The 15,615-nt window shown below is 46.5% G+C and overlaps 1 protein-coding gene across 5 annotated transcripts; it reads right to left on the bottom strand.

Moving 5' to 3' along the window:
* Window positions 1–2,253: 2,253 nt before the first annotated feature.
* LOC126995853 (uncharacterized) lies at window positions 2,254–10,184 on the bottom strand. Of its 5 annotated transcripts, XM_050855753.1 has the most exons (3): window positions 9,730–10,184; window positions 3,151–3,396; window positions 2,254–2,656 (listed from the first exon to the last, which is right to left on the bottom strand). In XM_050855753.1, the coding sequence occupies exons 1-3, from the start codon at window positions 10,177–10,179 to the stop codon at window positions 2,294–2,296; spliced, it is 1,059 nt and encodes a 352-aa protein (XP_050711710.1). In that variant the 5' UTR covers window positions 10,180–10,184; the 3' UTR covers window positions 2,254–2,293. The 5 variants fall into 5 exon arrangements, 3 of the variants coding, with proteins under 3 accessions (XP_050711710.1, XP_050711693.1, XP_050711702.1); XM_050855736.1 differs by lacking the exon at window positions 3,151–3,396 and having other exon boundaries at window positions 2,254–2,637; window positions 9,321–10,184; XM_050855745.1 differs by lacking the exon at window positions 3,151–3,396 and having other exon boundaries at window positions 9,376–10,184.
* Between the last annotated feature and the right edge of the window lie 5,431 nt (window positions 10,185–15,615).

The following is a 15,615-nucleotide window of genomic DNA, read 5'->3' as shown; positions in this document are numbered from 1 at the left end:
TTTTGTTTATTATTTATATCAATGACTTACACACAGGAATTAGTAGTGATGTTAGTAAATTTGCAGATGATACCAAGATCGGTAGAGTAATTGAGTCGGATCAGGACGCTAGTATTCTCCAAGGTGAACTCAACAGATTATATGACTGGGCGGATAAATGGCAGATGGAGTTCAATGTAGGGAAGTGCAGTATTCTGAGTGTAGGTAGGAACAACCCCTCACATAACTATTGCTTAAATGACACTCTCATAAGTAGGTCTGGGTGCGAGAGGGATTTAGGGGTCTTAGTGAGCTCTGATCTCCGTCCAAGGGCACAATGCATTCAAGCTAGAAATCGAGCTAATAGGGTACTGGGATTTATTTCAAGGAGCGTAAGCAACAGAAGCCCCGAAGTCTTCCTCAAACTATATTTAGCATTAGTTAGGCCTCATCTTGACTATGCGGTTCAGTTCTGGTCACCCTACTATAGAATGGATATCAAAATGTTAGAATCGGTGCAGTGGAGGATGACTAAGATGATTCAGGTGTTGAGTAACTTGCCATACGAGGAAAGACTCAAACATTTAAACTTGCATTCTCTAGAAAGGCGTAGGGTGCGTGGAGACATGATCGAGGTTTATAAATGGATGAAGGGCTTTAATAAGGAGACATTCATAAGGTTTTGTTGGTAAGAGAACCGGGTAGGACACGAAGTAACGGGTTTAAACTGGATAAATTCAGATTCAACAGGGACATAGGCAAAAATTGGTTTACTAACAGGGTGGTGGATGAGTGGAATAGGCTTAGCAGTCATGTGGTGAGTGCCAATACAATTGTCACATTCAAAAATAGACTAGATAAATTCATGGACAGCGATATTAGGTGGGGTTAGATACACGGGAGCTTAGGGTCAAAGGAGCTGCCTCGTACAGGCCTACCGGCCTCCTGCAGACTCCTGCGTTCTTATGTTCTTATGTTCTAACACATGCGGTTATCAGGCTAAACTTAATCCCTTGTCGACGCTTTGTTTAATATTTACGGTGATCTAAACTTCTGTCAAACTACAGCCCCTCCCCCTCAACCTCTTTCCCATTGTCAACCAACTTTTCAACCCTTAATATGACCTTACAGTCAGGTCAACTTAAGCCTCTTGTCTGCCTAAATCTCCTGTCAATCATGTCTAACTTTCTGCCGAACTAAACCCCCAAAAACATGTACTTCAGCCTAATTCTCCTTCATCTTTCTTGCCAGAAACCCTTCAGCCAATATGGTGCAAAGTCTTCCACTATCAAGTCAACCTTTAGCTCTTGTCTGCCCAAATCTCCTGTAAATTCATTATTCTCCAATCACCTTGACCCTGACTTCATCCCCCAATTCGTCTAATAACACTACTACCAATATAATGCCAAACTATATATCAACTTACACTTTTTTTTTTTTTTACGTTGATTGCCTCTTGCGCCGGTAGGCATCTTCCCGGTGGGGCCTGATGGTCGGCCCAAGGCTTCTTCCAGGTGGGGCCTGATGGTCGGCCCAGCCCGTTCTGGCGCAGGCGAGTGTTTATAGTGGCGCCATCTTGCATTGGCTCATGCTGCCCCCCGGAACTCGTTCTTGATTCGCTTGGACGGCTTCCTCTAGAGTCCGGGTTGATGGGTGGTCTTCAGGACAGCATGTGGGTAGTTTTAAGCCACTCGGCGGTGACTGAAAAATCCGAGTGGTAGCGTGGGGATTCGAACCCGCGTCGTCCATCACGCGGTGAATGTGGGCCCAGTACTCTACCACCTACGCCACCGCCTACCCTAAACACTGTCAGGTCAACTTTAATGAAGCTCTTATCAGCCCAAATCCCTTGGAATGTCATGTCCAAACTGCTACCAACCTAAAATCCTATCAATTTGACCGGGACCTTTTCTACACTCCACTCTGTAACCCTCTCAACTATTCCAAACCTCTAAACTCCCGTCACCTCAAAATGAAACACATATTAACGCACTTCTTCCAGCCCCATCACAACCTCCCGGCCACCACGTCAACCCACCACGTCGACTGACAAGCCCACCAACCCTCTAACCATTCAACCACTCGTCACATCCCAATTAAACCCCTATCAAGTTACTCCTTCCAGCCCCATGACCACCTCCTTGCCACCCCATCAACCCACCCATACTACTACTACTACTACTACTACATCCCATTGTGTTTGTACGTGCGTAGAAAAGTTGTACCGGTAGGATAATAGATAAGAGTTGTAATTAAGAATGAAAAATGCAACAGTAACACAGTCTTAGGGCTCTCTCCTTGCGCCTCACGCCCCTCACAGCCCCCCGCCGCCGCCGCCCCACCGCCACTCGTCAGGGTCAGCGAGTGGCACCCGCGAGACCAAGACCGCAGCGGCGGCCAGTAGCAGGGCGAGGCGGCTGTGCCGCCACGCCGCCCCCAGCCTCGCCAGGAAGCCGCGGCCGCCGCCACGCTCCTCTGTGCCTCCAGCAGTGCCCCGCCCAGCCTCCTCCTCAGCGTCTTCTTCAAGAGTCTCCCATCCACTCTCATCCGAGTCTCCGGGAGTCTCCCGTTCACTCTCCTCCTCGGAGTCTCCTTCCTCAGACTCCCTTCCACTCTCCCTATCTGTGTCTTCAGCAGTGTCAAGTCCACTCTCCTCGCCTGAGTCATCTACACTCTCCTCTGTGTCTTCTTCGGGAGTTTCCCATGCACTCACATCTGAGTCTTCTTCGGGAGTTTCCCATGCACTCACATCTGAGTCTTCTTCGGGAGTTTCCCATGCACTCACATCTGAGTCTTCTTCGGGAGTTTCCCATGCACTCACATCTGAGTCTTCTTCGGGAGTTTCCCATGCACTCACATCTGAGTCTTCTTCGGGAGTTTCCCATGCACTCACATCTGAGTCTTCTACGGGAGTTTCCCATGCACTCACATCTGAGTCTTCTACGGGAGTTTCCCATACACTCACATCTGAGTCTTCTACGGGAGTTTCCCATGCACTCACATCTGAGTCTTCTACGGGAGTTTCCCATGCACTCACATCTGAGTCTTCTTCGGGAGTTTCCCATGCACTCATCTGAGTCTTCTTCGAGTTTCCATGCACTCACATCTGAGTCTTCTTCGGAGTTTCCATACACTCACATATGATTCTTCGGGAGTTTCCCATGCACTCACATCTGTGTCTTCTTCGGGAGTTTCCCATGCACTCACATCTGAGTCTTCTTCGGGAGTTTCCCATGCACTCACATCTGAGTCTTCTTTGGGGGTTTCCCATGCACTCACATCTGAGTCACTGGTGTCCATCTTGTCTTGGCACTGGTCTATCTCAGTGACCTCGGGGTCATGGCAGGCACGGTCCTTGGAACTTGACACTTTATGGGTGTCATTTCCCTTCCCGTCAAACAGCCACTCCGTCAGAACCTCCGGAGATGGCTGGCGGGTCTGTAACAGGGCGACCTTCCCCTCGTAGACGTACAGGGTAAAGCACTCTGGGCGGCCGCTCTGCAGCAGCTGGCCCAGGAAGTCTTCCAGGCCTACTTTGGCCACGCGCGTCTGGCCGTTAAGGAGCGTCAGACAGATCTTAACTTGCGCCGCGTCCGTGTCCGCCTCGCTACTGTACCGGAAGACGTGCTCCAGGTCCAGGAAGGCGTTGGATAAGAAGGGGGCCCGCGACCTGTCGACGAAGGAAAACGCGGCCGCCTCCCTCCAGGCTCCGGCCAGCCTTCCCCAGCACCCGCGGCGCCGGCGGACGCTGACCGTCACCCGGATGGGCGCGGCCTCCACACTGCACACGCCCACGGGCGCATCCACCAAGCAAGTGCCGTAGACAGCACGTCGGATCTCCTCTTTGCGGAAGGTTTTGGTTGCCATTTATATGTTTTTGTTGTGTGACTTCAAAGAGAAGGAAGCTGCAGCAAGTTAGGCCAATAACAGATGGTACCAGCGGCCCCCCCCCCCCCCCCCCCACATAAACAGACAAGAACCCCTCCACACACAACACACACACACACACACACACACACACACACACACACACACACACACACACACACACACACACACAACACAACACAACACAACACAAAAAAACACACACACACACACACACACACACACACACACACACACACACACACACACACAACACAGCACAACAAAACAATGCACAACACAACACAACACAACAAAAAGCACACACACACACACACACACACACACACACACACACACACACACACACACACACACACACACACACACAACACAACACAACACAACACAACACAACACAACACAACACAACACAACACAACACAACACAACACAACACAACACAACACAACACAACACAACACAACACAACACAACACACACACACACACACACACACACACACACACACACACACACACACACACACACACACACACACACACACACACACACACACACACACACACACACACAACACAACACAACACAACACAACACAACACAACACAACACAACACAACACACACACACACACACACACACACACACACACACACACACACACACACACACACACACACACACACACACACACACACACACACACACACACACACAACACACACACACACACACACACACACACACACACACACACACACACACACACACACACAACACAACACAACACAACACAACACAACACACACACACACACACACACACACACACATTCACACACACACACGGCCCGGTAGCTCAGGGGTAGAGCGTCTGGCTCACAACCAGAAGGACCAGGGTTCAATTCCCCGGCTGGGTGAAGAACATAAGAAAGTAAGGAGTCTGCAAGAGGCCGGTTGGCCTATACAAGGCAGCTCCTGTACACTCAACCCCACCTTACCTCACCATCCATGGCTTTATCTAACCTCTTCTTAAATGTATCTACGGTATTGGCACCCACAACATGGCCCCCAAGGCTGTTCCATTCGTCCACCACTCTATTCGTGAACCAATTCTTGCCTATGTCTTTGTTAAATCGGAATTTGTCTAACTTAAAACCATTGCTACGCATCCTACCTGGCTCTTTTACTATCAAAATCTTATTGACATCCCCTTTATTAAAGCCCTTCATCCATTTATAGACTTCGATCAAGTCTCCTCGCAACCTTTGCCTTTCTAGAGAGTGTAAGTTGGGTTTATCTTCTTTCACGTGTAGCCCCTGTTCACCTAGCAGTGAGTAGGTATGCGACGTCAGGCAAGGAGTTGTGACCTCGTTGTCGCGGTGTGTTGTGTGTGAGTGGTCTCAGTCCTACTCAAAGATCGGTACTACGAGGTCTGTGCTCTTCCGTAGGGGAACGGCTGGCTGTCTCGAGAGAGACCCGCAGCAGACCAAGAGGTGAATTACACACACACAAAACACAAAACACACACACACACACACAGACATCCTATCGGCAGGCACCTGTAATTCACGTTTTCTTCTCGTCTCATCTGGCTGCGTCAAGGCCGTTCACGCGGTGAGTGGGGATGTTTGGAGATCGAGCACGGGAAGGAAGAAGGCGTGGAGGTGATCGTGCACACGTCAGGAACTATAATGTGTGTCTGTGTGTCTGTCCGTCTGTCTGTTCTTTTGTTGGTTAGCATGATGGCTATGGAACACCATCCCCGCTAGAAGAGGTTCGCCAGTAACCTAAACACAACCCATCGTGGGCCAAGTATCGGCGCCTTCCCGGACGCATATTTACATACTGTACCACAGTACTGCGCAGGGGAGCGAGAAAGGATGAGCTACACCGTTTGAAGGGGTACTCAAACAGACCTCCCCGACACTGATGCGCGCACACCTTCACCTACTAATATTTTTTTTTCTCTTTTTTCGTGTGTGTGTGTGTGTGTGTGTGTGTGTGTGTGTGTGTGTGTGTGTGTGTGTGTGTGTGTGTGTGTGTGTGTGTGTGTGTGTGTGTGTGTGTGTGTGTGTGTGTGTGTGTGTGTGTGTTGATATTCCACTGATTGATATCATTTATCTTATCGAAGAAATATATTTGTCTCTCTCTCTCTGTGTGTGTGTGTGTCTCTCTCTCTCTCTCTCTCTCTCTCTCTCTCTCTCTCTCTCTCTCTCTCTCTCTCTCTCTCTCTCTCTCTCTCTCTCTCTCTCTCTCTCTCTCTCTCTCTCTCTCTCTCTCTCTCATAAGATAATGTATATATATATAAATATATATACATATATATATATATATATATATATATATCTATATATAGATATATATATATATATATATATACAGACCTATCTAAACCTATTAATAGTGGTGTTCCTCAGGGTTCTGTCCTATCTCTCACTCTCTTTCTGTTGTTCATTGATGATCTTCTTTCCAAAACAAACTGTCCTATCCATTCTTACGCCGATGACTCTACTCTGCATTATTCAACTTCTTTTAATAGAAGACCCACCCAACAGGAACTATATGATTCCAGGCTGGAGGCGAGAGAACGCTTAGCGTCAGATCTTACTATTATTTCCGATTGGGGCAAGAAGAGCTTGGTGTCCTTCAACACCTCAATAATACACCTATCCACTCGACACAATCTTCCATACACCAATCCCGTATTCTTTGACAACACTTAGCTGTCACCTTCTTGAACACTAAACATCCTCGGTCTATCCTTAACTCAAAATCTCAACTGGAAACTTCATACATCTTCTTTTACTAAATCAGCTTCCTCGAGGCTGGGCGTTCTGTACTGTCTCCGCCAGTTCTTTTCCCCCGCACAGTTGCTATCCATTTACAGGGGCCTTGTCCGCCCTCGTATGGAGTATGTATCTCTAACTGAATCTTCCCTTTATTCTGCTCCTCCATATTTGCTCTTCTCCCTATTCCCTTTCATCTCTTCGCCTCCCCCCATTGTCTTAAGACACCAGACGCCGAGGACGGACTCAGTCATGCTGGTGAACACGTTACAGGTACTGGGCCTGTCAAGCTGTTCCAGGGACAACGTGTGTGGCTTCCTGGAGGCTGGGGAGGATTTTCTTGGAGCGACGCAGCAACGGTGGTGTGGCGGGTACAGGTGAGGTCTTTGGAGGTAGAAATATCTTGGGTACATGCAGCCTTGTGTGGACTGAGGTCGGCAGAAAAGCTAACATCAACAACACAACTCTACGGTTCCTACCACCCCCTTCCTACCACCACAACCACCACGGCTATTACTAAAACATCTACTTCAGCACAACAACAACAACCACTGTTACCGCTATAACCAATCCTTCCTTTCACCCTTTACCTCCACACAGCAACGGTCCGCCCTCAACCTTCCTGCCACAGCCTTTACAAGCACGGGACAGAACAGAACAGAGCCTCAAGTACTTACCCGGCCGAAGAAGCGTGTCTGTGTGGCGCCGAAACACTGCATCACGGAGGGAGGGAGGGAGAGCAGGTGTGAGGTGTAAGGTTGCCCCGGCTGTCTCCCCTCCGCTAACCCCCTCAAGATGGCTCTCCTCGTCCGCCGCTCGCTGCCTCTGTACGTGTGAGAAATGCTGTCATGAGGAGATTGGTAAATGGTTGACGGAGTAATTATATAGCTAGGTAATTAACGAGCTAACTTAACGAAAAAATGAATAAATACATAAATAAGTGGATAAATAAGTATAACAATAAGTACAAGATGGGAAACGGAAGGAAAGGGAAGGAAAAGGAGGATGAAGAGCAATGTATTATTACTCTGAGGTGGCGGAGGAGGGAGGTGACAGGCTGTTGTTGCTGTTTTTATTGTTGTTGTTGTTGTTGTTGTTGTTGTTGTTGTTGTTGCTGTTGTTGTTGTTGTTGCTGTTGTTGTTGTTGTTGTTGTTGTTATTATTGTTGTTGTTGTTTGAAGTAGTGTTAACGAGGCTTTTTTAGTCTTACGTTCACTCATTTTCCTGCTAACTAAATAACAAAATACACTTGATATCTGTTTGTCTTATTTGGAGTCTCGTTGGCTGTTCTTAACCTAAAGCCCCATCGGAGCAGCTCTTCTTAACCTTTACTCGACACACACAATCCTTCTGTGGTTAATGTGATTCCAACACCCTTCCTAACACATGCTGTTATCAGGCTAAACTTAATCCCTTGTCGACCCTTTGTTTATTATTTACGGTGATCTAAACTTCTGTCAAACTATCGCCTTTCCCCTTCAACCTCTTTCCCATTGTCAACCAACCTTTCAACCAACATGACCTTACAGTCAGGTCAACTTAAGCGTCTTGTCTGTCTAAATCTCCTGTCAATCATGTCTAACTTTCTGCTGAACTAAACCCCCAACAACATGTACTTCAGCCTAATTCTCCTTCATCTTTCTTGCCACCAACCCTTCAGCCAATATGATGCAAAGTCTTACACTATCAGGTCAACCTTTAGCTCTTGTCTGCCCAAATCTCCTGTAAATTCATTATTCTCCAATCACCTTGACCCTGACTTCACCCCCGAATTCGTATAATAACACTACTACCAATATAATGCCAAACTATATATCAACTTACACTGTCAGGTCAACTTTAATGAAGCTTTTTTCAGCCCAAATCCCTTGGAATGTCATGTCCAAACTGCTACCAGCCTAAAATCCTGGGACCATTTCTACACTCCACTCTGTAACCCTCTCAACTATTTCAAACCTCTAAACTCCCGTCACCTCAAAATGAAACACATATTAACGCACTTCTTCCAGCCCCATCACAACCTCCCGGCCACCACGTCAACCCACCACGTCGACTGACAAGCCCACCAACCCTCTAACCATTCAACCACTCGTCACATCAAAATTAAACCCCTATCAAGTTACTCCTTCCACCCCCATCACCACCTCCTTGCCACCCCATCAACCCACCCCATACTACTACTACTACTACTTCCCATTCTGTTTGTACGCACGTAGAAAAGTTGTACCGGTAGGATATAATAGATAAGAGTTGTAAATAAGAATGAGAAATGCAACAGTAACACAGTTTTGGGGCTCTCTCCTTACGCCTCACGCCCCTCACAGCCCCCCGCCGCCGCCGCCCCACCGCCACTCGTCAGGGTCAGCGAGTGGCACCCGCAAGACCAAGGCCGCAGCGGCGGCCAGGAGCAGGGTGAGGCGGTTGTGCCGCCACGCCGCCCCCAACCTCGCCAGAAAGCCACGGCCGCCGCCACGCTCCTCTGTGCCTCCAGCAGTGCCCCGCCCAACCTCCTCCTCTGCGTCTTCTTCAAGAGTCTCCCATCCACTCTCATCCGAGTCTCCGGGTGTCTCCCGTTCACTCTCCTCCTCGGAGTATCCTTCCTCAGACTCCCTTCCACTCTCCCTATCTGTGTCTTCAGCAGTGTCAAGTCCACTCTTCTCACCTGAGTCATCTCCACTCTCCTCTGAGTCTTCTTCGGGAGTTTCCCATGCACTCACATCTGAGTCTTCTTCGGGAGTTTCCCATGCACTCACATCTGAGTCTTCTTCGGGAGTTTCCCATGCACTCACATCTGTGTCTTCTTCGGGAGTTTCCCATGCACTCACATCTGAGTCTTCTTCGGGAGTTTCCCATGCACTCACATCTGAGTCTTCTTCGGGAGTTTCCCATGCACTCACATCTGAGTCTTCTTCGGGGGTTTCCCATGCACTCACATCTGAGTCACTGGTGTCAATCTTTTCTTGGCACTGGTCAATCTCAGTGACCTCTGGGTCATAGCAGGCACGGTCCTTGGAACTTGACCCTTTGTGGGCGTCATTTCCCTTCCCGTCAAACAGCCACTCCGTCAGAACCTCCGGAGATGGTTGGCGGGTCTGCAGCAGGGCGACCTTCCCCTCGTAGACGTACAGGGTGAAGCAATCTGGGCGGCCGCTCTGCATCAGCTGGCCCAGGAAGTCTTCCAGGCCCACTTTGGCCACGCGCGTCTGGCCGCTAAGGAGCGTCAGACAGATCTTGACTTGCGCTGCGTCGGCGTCCGCCTCGCTGCTGTACCGGAAGACGTGCTCCAGGTCCAGGAAGGCGTTGGATAAGAAGGGGGCCCGCGGCCTGTCGACGAAGGAAAACGCGGCCGCCTCCCTCCAGGCTCCGGCCAGCCTCCCCCAGCACCCGCGGCGCCGGCGGACGCTGACCGTCACCCGGATGGGCGCCGCCTCCACGCTGCACCCGCCCACGGGCGCATCCACCAAGCAAGTGCCGTAGACGGCACGTCGGATCTCCTCTTTGCGGAAGGTTTTGGCTGCCATTTAAATGTTTTTGTTGTGTGACTTCAAAGAGAAGGAAGCTGCGGCAAGTTAGGTCAATAGCAGATGGTAGCGGCACCCCCCCCCCCTCACATAGAAACAGACAAGAACCCCTCCACACACAACACAACACAACACAACACACACACACACACACACAACACAACACAACACAAAACACACACAACACAAGACACACACAACACAACACAACACAACACACACACACACACACACACACACACACACACACACACACACACACACACACACACACACACACACACAACACAGCACAACACAACACAACACAACACAACACACACACACACACACACACACACACATATATATATATATATATATATATATATATATATATATATATATATATATATATATATATATATATATATATATATATATATATATATATATATATATATATATTTCATAGAGAGAGAGAGAGAGAGAGAGAGAGAGAGAGAGAGAATTTTATTGCAAGATAAAAAAATATTGCCTTTACATACATCAGTGTTCAGTGTATCTCTATCTGTATCTGCCTGGATTCCTTAAGATGTGTCTGTCTGTCTGTTAGTCTCTGTCTGTCTGTCTGTCTGTTTGTCTGTCTGTATATATGTCTGTCTATACTTATGTCTATAATTGTGTGAATTGTTGTCTTTGTACGTTTAATATCGCTTTTTCTATCTGTTAGTCTGTGTTTACCTATATGTCACTGTCCGTCTGTCTCTGTCACTATGCTCCTGTCTCTGAATGTCTGTCTGTCTTTGTTCGTTTAATATCACCTTTCCTTTCTGTCTGTCTGTGTGCACCTTTGTCTCTGTCTGTGTCTATCTGTTTACCGTCTCTGCTCATTCAGTATCACCCTTCCTGTCAGTTTGTCCTGCCCAACACTCTTCCTGTGGCACATCATCCACCGCAGTCTTTCAACACGTGGCAGCCGCGGCAAATGGCTGTGATGTATGCTCATGATTTATGGGAAATATTTTTTGGCCGGGAATTAATCCACGAGTGAAAGCCGGAGCCAATAAAGTTACGGCCGTGTGGAGAATTTAATAAACTCAACTTTTTCGCGTCCAATGAAACATGTAATGCGGGCTGGCGAAGATATCCTGTGTGTATGTTTGTGTGTGTGTGTGTGTGTGTGTGTGTGTGTGTGTGTGTGTGTGTGTGTGTGTGTGTGTGTGTTTCTGTCTGTGCCTGTCTGTCTCTCTGTGTCTATCGCGCAAATGTCAAAACATGCAAATGATGAACAAAAAATGCTTAATTGATTGCGAGGAAAATACTCTGAATTAATTAAGGGAAAGATACCCAGAAAAAAAAATACAATCATTTGGATTTCAAAATGAAAAGAGAAGATATATAATCAGCCATTCATAGAAAAAAAAATAGGAGAGAAACAGAAGACAGAACAACAAAGTAAGAAACAATTTTAATAATAAGAAAAATAAAACCAAACAATGTGGGTGAAGAAAGAATAACAGCAAGAAGAAAAGGAAAACAGTACAAGACAAAGAGGAAGAAGAATAAAAACTGGTAATTGTAAGAGTGCAAGAAACAAACAAACAAAAAAAAGATAATAAAAATGAGTGAAATAAATAATAATAAATAAGTGTAAAAAATATACAGAAGAGTAAACAAAATAAAAATAAGAAGGAAAACTAAGAAAAAATAAGAAAAAAGAATTAGTAAGAAAAATAAATAAATCTTAAAAGAAAAACGTAAACACACACACACACACACACACACACACACACACACACACACACACACACACACACACACACACACACACACACACACACACACACACACACACACACACACACACACACACACACACACACACACACACACACACACACACACACACACACACACACACACAGACAGACAGACAGACAGACAGACAGACAGACAGACAGACAGACAGACAGACAGACAGACACACAGACACACACACACACACACACACACACACACACACACACACACACACACACACACACACACAGACAGACAGACAGACAGACAGACAGACAGACAGACAGACAGACAGACAGACAGACAGACAGACAGACAGACAGACAGACAGACAGACAGACAGACAGACAGACAGACAGACAGACAGACACACACACACACACACACACACACACACACACACACACACACAGACAAACTTGGCCACGTCCACAGGTGAGCCTTGATGGATCGCGTGGCTAATTAACGAGCGATATTAATCAACGTCCATCATCGTAAGTAAACATTAACTACAACTTCCTTATCAATCACCTTTTTTTCTTAACAAGTGTTTGGAAGACGCGTACCGTGACGACCTTGAGACACGGAGAATGGACAGAAAAAAAATGGGAGGAAAAACTGACGGATGAATGACGAAGTGAAAGAGGAGAAAGGGAGAGGAAAGTGTGAGTAATATAGGGAGAATATCTGAGAATGAAGGGCGAGATGAATTAGATTGAGAAAGTGACACAGCATCGGTAGAAGTAGAAAGGGCAAGAAGAAGAGGAGAAAGGAACTGGAAATGAACTGAGAGTGGATGAAATAATGGAAGGAAGCAAGAGAAACAAGAACGTTTGAAGAAAGACAAAGACAAAAAAGATTGAGGGAGGAATGAGGAAACAAAATAAAGGAGAGAAAAAAGGAAGGAAATACTAAAAAAAAAGGAAAGAACGAAAAACCTAAAAGAAAACGTAGGAAGGAAGAGAGTGCGCGATGGTGATGGGAAGTAGTATGACACGGAATGAAGGACACGAGGCAGCATATGAGGACATGGATGTTGAAAAGGAAAGACAAAAAAAGAAACCAAGATGAATACAAATAAAAATCAATAGTTGTAATTGAAGTAATATTAGTAAAAATGTAGGAAGGATTATAAATAACTACGAACAAATAGAAAAAAAGAACATTATGGAAAACTAACTCAACTGATGCACAAAATGAAGGGAGAGGAAATAAACTAATTCCATAATGAACGATTGACTGACTGACTGAATTAATGAATGAACAATGGAGAGGAAGAAAGCAAGGAATGAAAGTACGGATGAGGAAGACCGGAGGAAGGGAACAAGGAAGAAATGATACAAAAAGAAGGAATACATGAGGAAGAAAAAAAAAGGGATGACGGGGAGGACAAGACAGGAAGAACGAGAGGATGGTGAGTGAAAAGTATGAAAGGAGGAGGAGGAGGAGGACGAGGAGGAAAAGAGAGAGAGAGAGAGAGAGAGAGAGAGAGAGAGAGAGAGAGAGAGAGAGAGAGAGAGAGAGAGAGAGAGAGAGAGAGAGAGAGAGAGAGAGAGAGAGAGAGAGAGAGAGACGGGGGCACACACACACACACACACACACACACACACACACACACACACACACACACACACACACACACACACACACACTTGTATTTCTCTCTCTCTCTCTCTCTCTCTCTCTCTCTCTCTCTCTCTCTCTCTCTCTTTTCCGTCAACAGGAGGGGGTGATTGCCAGACTGACGGGAGGGAGGAGCAAGATGGATGAACAGAGGTGAAGGAAGGGACGGAGGGGCGGGGAAGGGAAGGGGGAGGAAAGGATAGAAGGTGATGGGAGAAGTTTAGGTTATTATTATTATCATTATTTGTCATCATTATCATTATTCACTGTTTTTATTTACTTGTTTTTATATTTCTATTTATTTAATTATTTACTACTTTATTATGTAACGTATGTTTTGTTTATTTTCCTTGGTTTTGGTTTTTATACTCTCGTTAGGTCGTTGGTTCCCTTGCTTCGTGTCTTTTATCGCTGTTTTCATGGTAACTTCTCTTCTCAACGTGCCATCTGCGTCACGCCACACCCCTCCCCCCCTCCCTCTGCTGCCTCACACCGCAAAACTTATGCGCTAACTCATCCCTAATGCTCTTCAACTTCCTAATGCAAGAGTTTACCAGCATATTTTATTTTATTTTATCCCTTTTACTGGTAGACTGAAGAACACCCAACCTTCGTCTGTACTTCCTCCTTCCTATAACTTAAATTCCTTCCCGACAGCCCCATAAGAATGATATTAGTTTCTTGTTGTATCAGTAAAGTCCCGTCACGCTCCTTCACCAATAAGACAGGGACACAAACCCCACAACTTTGCCTTTGTCACATTCTCCACCACCCGATCCTTAACTCTGAACCCTCCCGGAAACGCTGCAGCACTTTTTCGTGATCGCCAACAGCCACGTCATTTTCCTTTACGTTTAGAGCCAATTTCACAATCCAGTTACAGCGTTCATGTAAGCAGCCAGGCCGGACTGAACCAACCTGTGCTCTCCGTAATGGTCAGGTATTAAGCGCCCGATACTAAAGAGATTTCCTGCATAGTTTCCTTAATTAAATTTGTTAGCTTCTATTATGATCACCAGACGATTTACCAGCAATTATCTAGTTTTTCTTTCTTTTGGGGGAGCTGATTAACCCGCTGTGTTGGAACGAGGAACTGTCCCTTAAGTCTGCATAAACTTAAGTTCACGCATACATGTCTGCAATAATTTTTTTAACATCCTTGAACTTTACCCGCTATGTTGGACTGAGTAAGTGACCTCTGACCTGATGAACTAAAGTCTGCGTCCACCTCTGCCAGCCATCGTTCGTCAGCACCCCTGACGGGACCCAAGGCACCCCGGGGACAGAGTGGCCTCAACGCCTAGCCTCGCAGCCTCAATGATTATCTTTGTGCGGCTTACTCGCATCGGATTCTGCTCTGGCCTGAAAACTATTAAACTCCTAACGTGTGGGCTGAACTAAATCATCGCCTTTTCGACTAAGTGCTTATAAAGTGTAACAAGCAGCCTAGACTCCGATAAGTAGCAATATTATAGAGTTTACAAGCGGCTTATCTTGTTCCCGCCGATAAAAAAAAAATATTGAACTCTTAATAATTTTGGGAGGCGGTTTCTGAGTGGATAGCTTGACGGCACCGTGTTCAGAACGACACGAGTTCAATCCCCGCCCGGTACCACCAAGCTGGGATTTTTCAGCCCCCGCCGAGTGACTTAAAACTACCCACATGCTGTCCAGAAGACCACCTATCAATCCGGACTCTAGATTCTAGGATTAAAGATGAGCTCCGGGAGGGCAGCATGAGCCAATGCAAGATGGCGCCACTATAAACACTGGCTTGCGCCACAATGGGCTGGGCCGACCATCAGGCCCCTCCAAAAAACAAGCCTACCGGCGCCACAGGCGAAGATGTAAAAAAAAAAAAATTCTATAATAAATCAAACTATCGCCTATTCGACCAAAGCGCTTATTGAACGTAGCAAACCTAAATTCCGAAAAGTAGTATTGATAGATTTTAGCGATTAGCACTTCCTTTCACCTACGATAAAATAACAAGCGATTGGACTCTTAACATCTAGTATTAACCAAACCTTC

This window comes from Eriocheir sinensis, chromosome 1 (assembly GCF_024679095.1).
Source record: "Eriocheir sinensis breed Jianghai 21 chromosome 1, ASM2467909v1, whole genome shotgun sequence".
Taxonomy (NCBI): domain Eukaryota; kingdom Metazoa; phylum Arthropoda; class Malacostraca; order Decapoda; family Varunidae; genus Eriocheir; species Eriocheir sinensis.
This window is presented reverse-complemented; position numbering and strand designations above follow the sequence as displayed.

Coding starts and splice junctions, on each gene's coding strand:
- LOC126995853 (XM_050855736.1), bottom strand. CDS start 10,179: ATGGCAGCCAAAACCTTCCGCAAAGAGGAGATCCGACGTGCCGTCTAC. Junction 2,638..9,320: donor GGAGAGTGGAGATGACTCAG/GTGAGAAGAGTG, acceptor TAGATGACTCAG/GCGAGGAGAGTGGACTTGAC.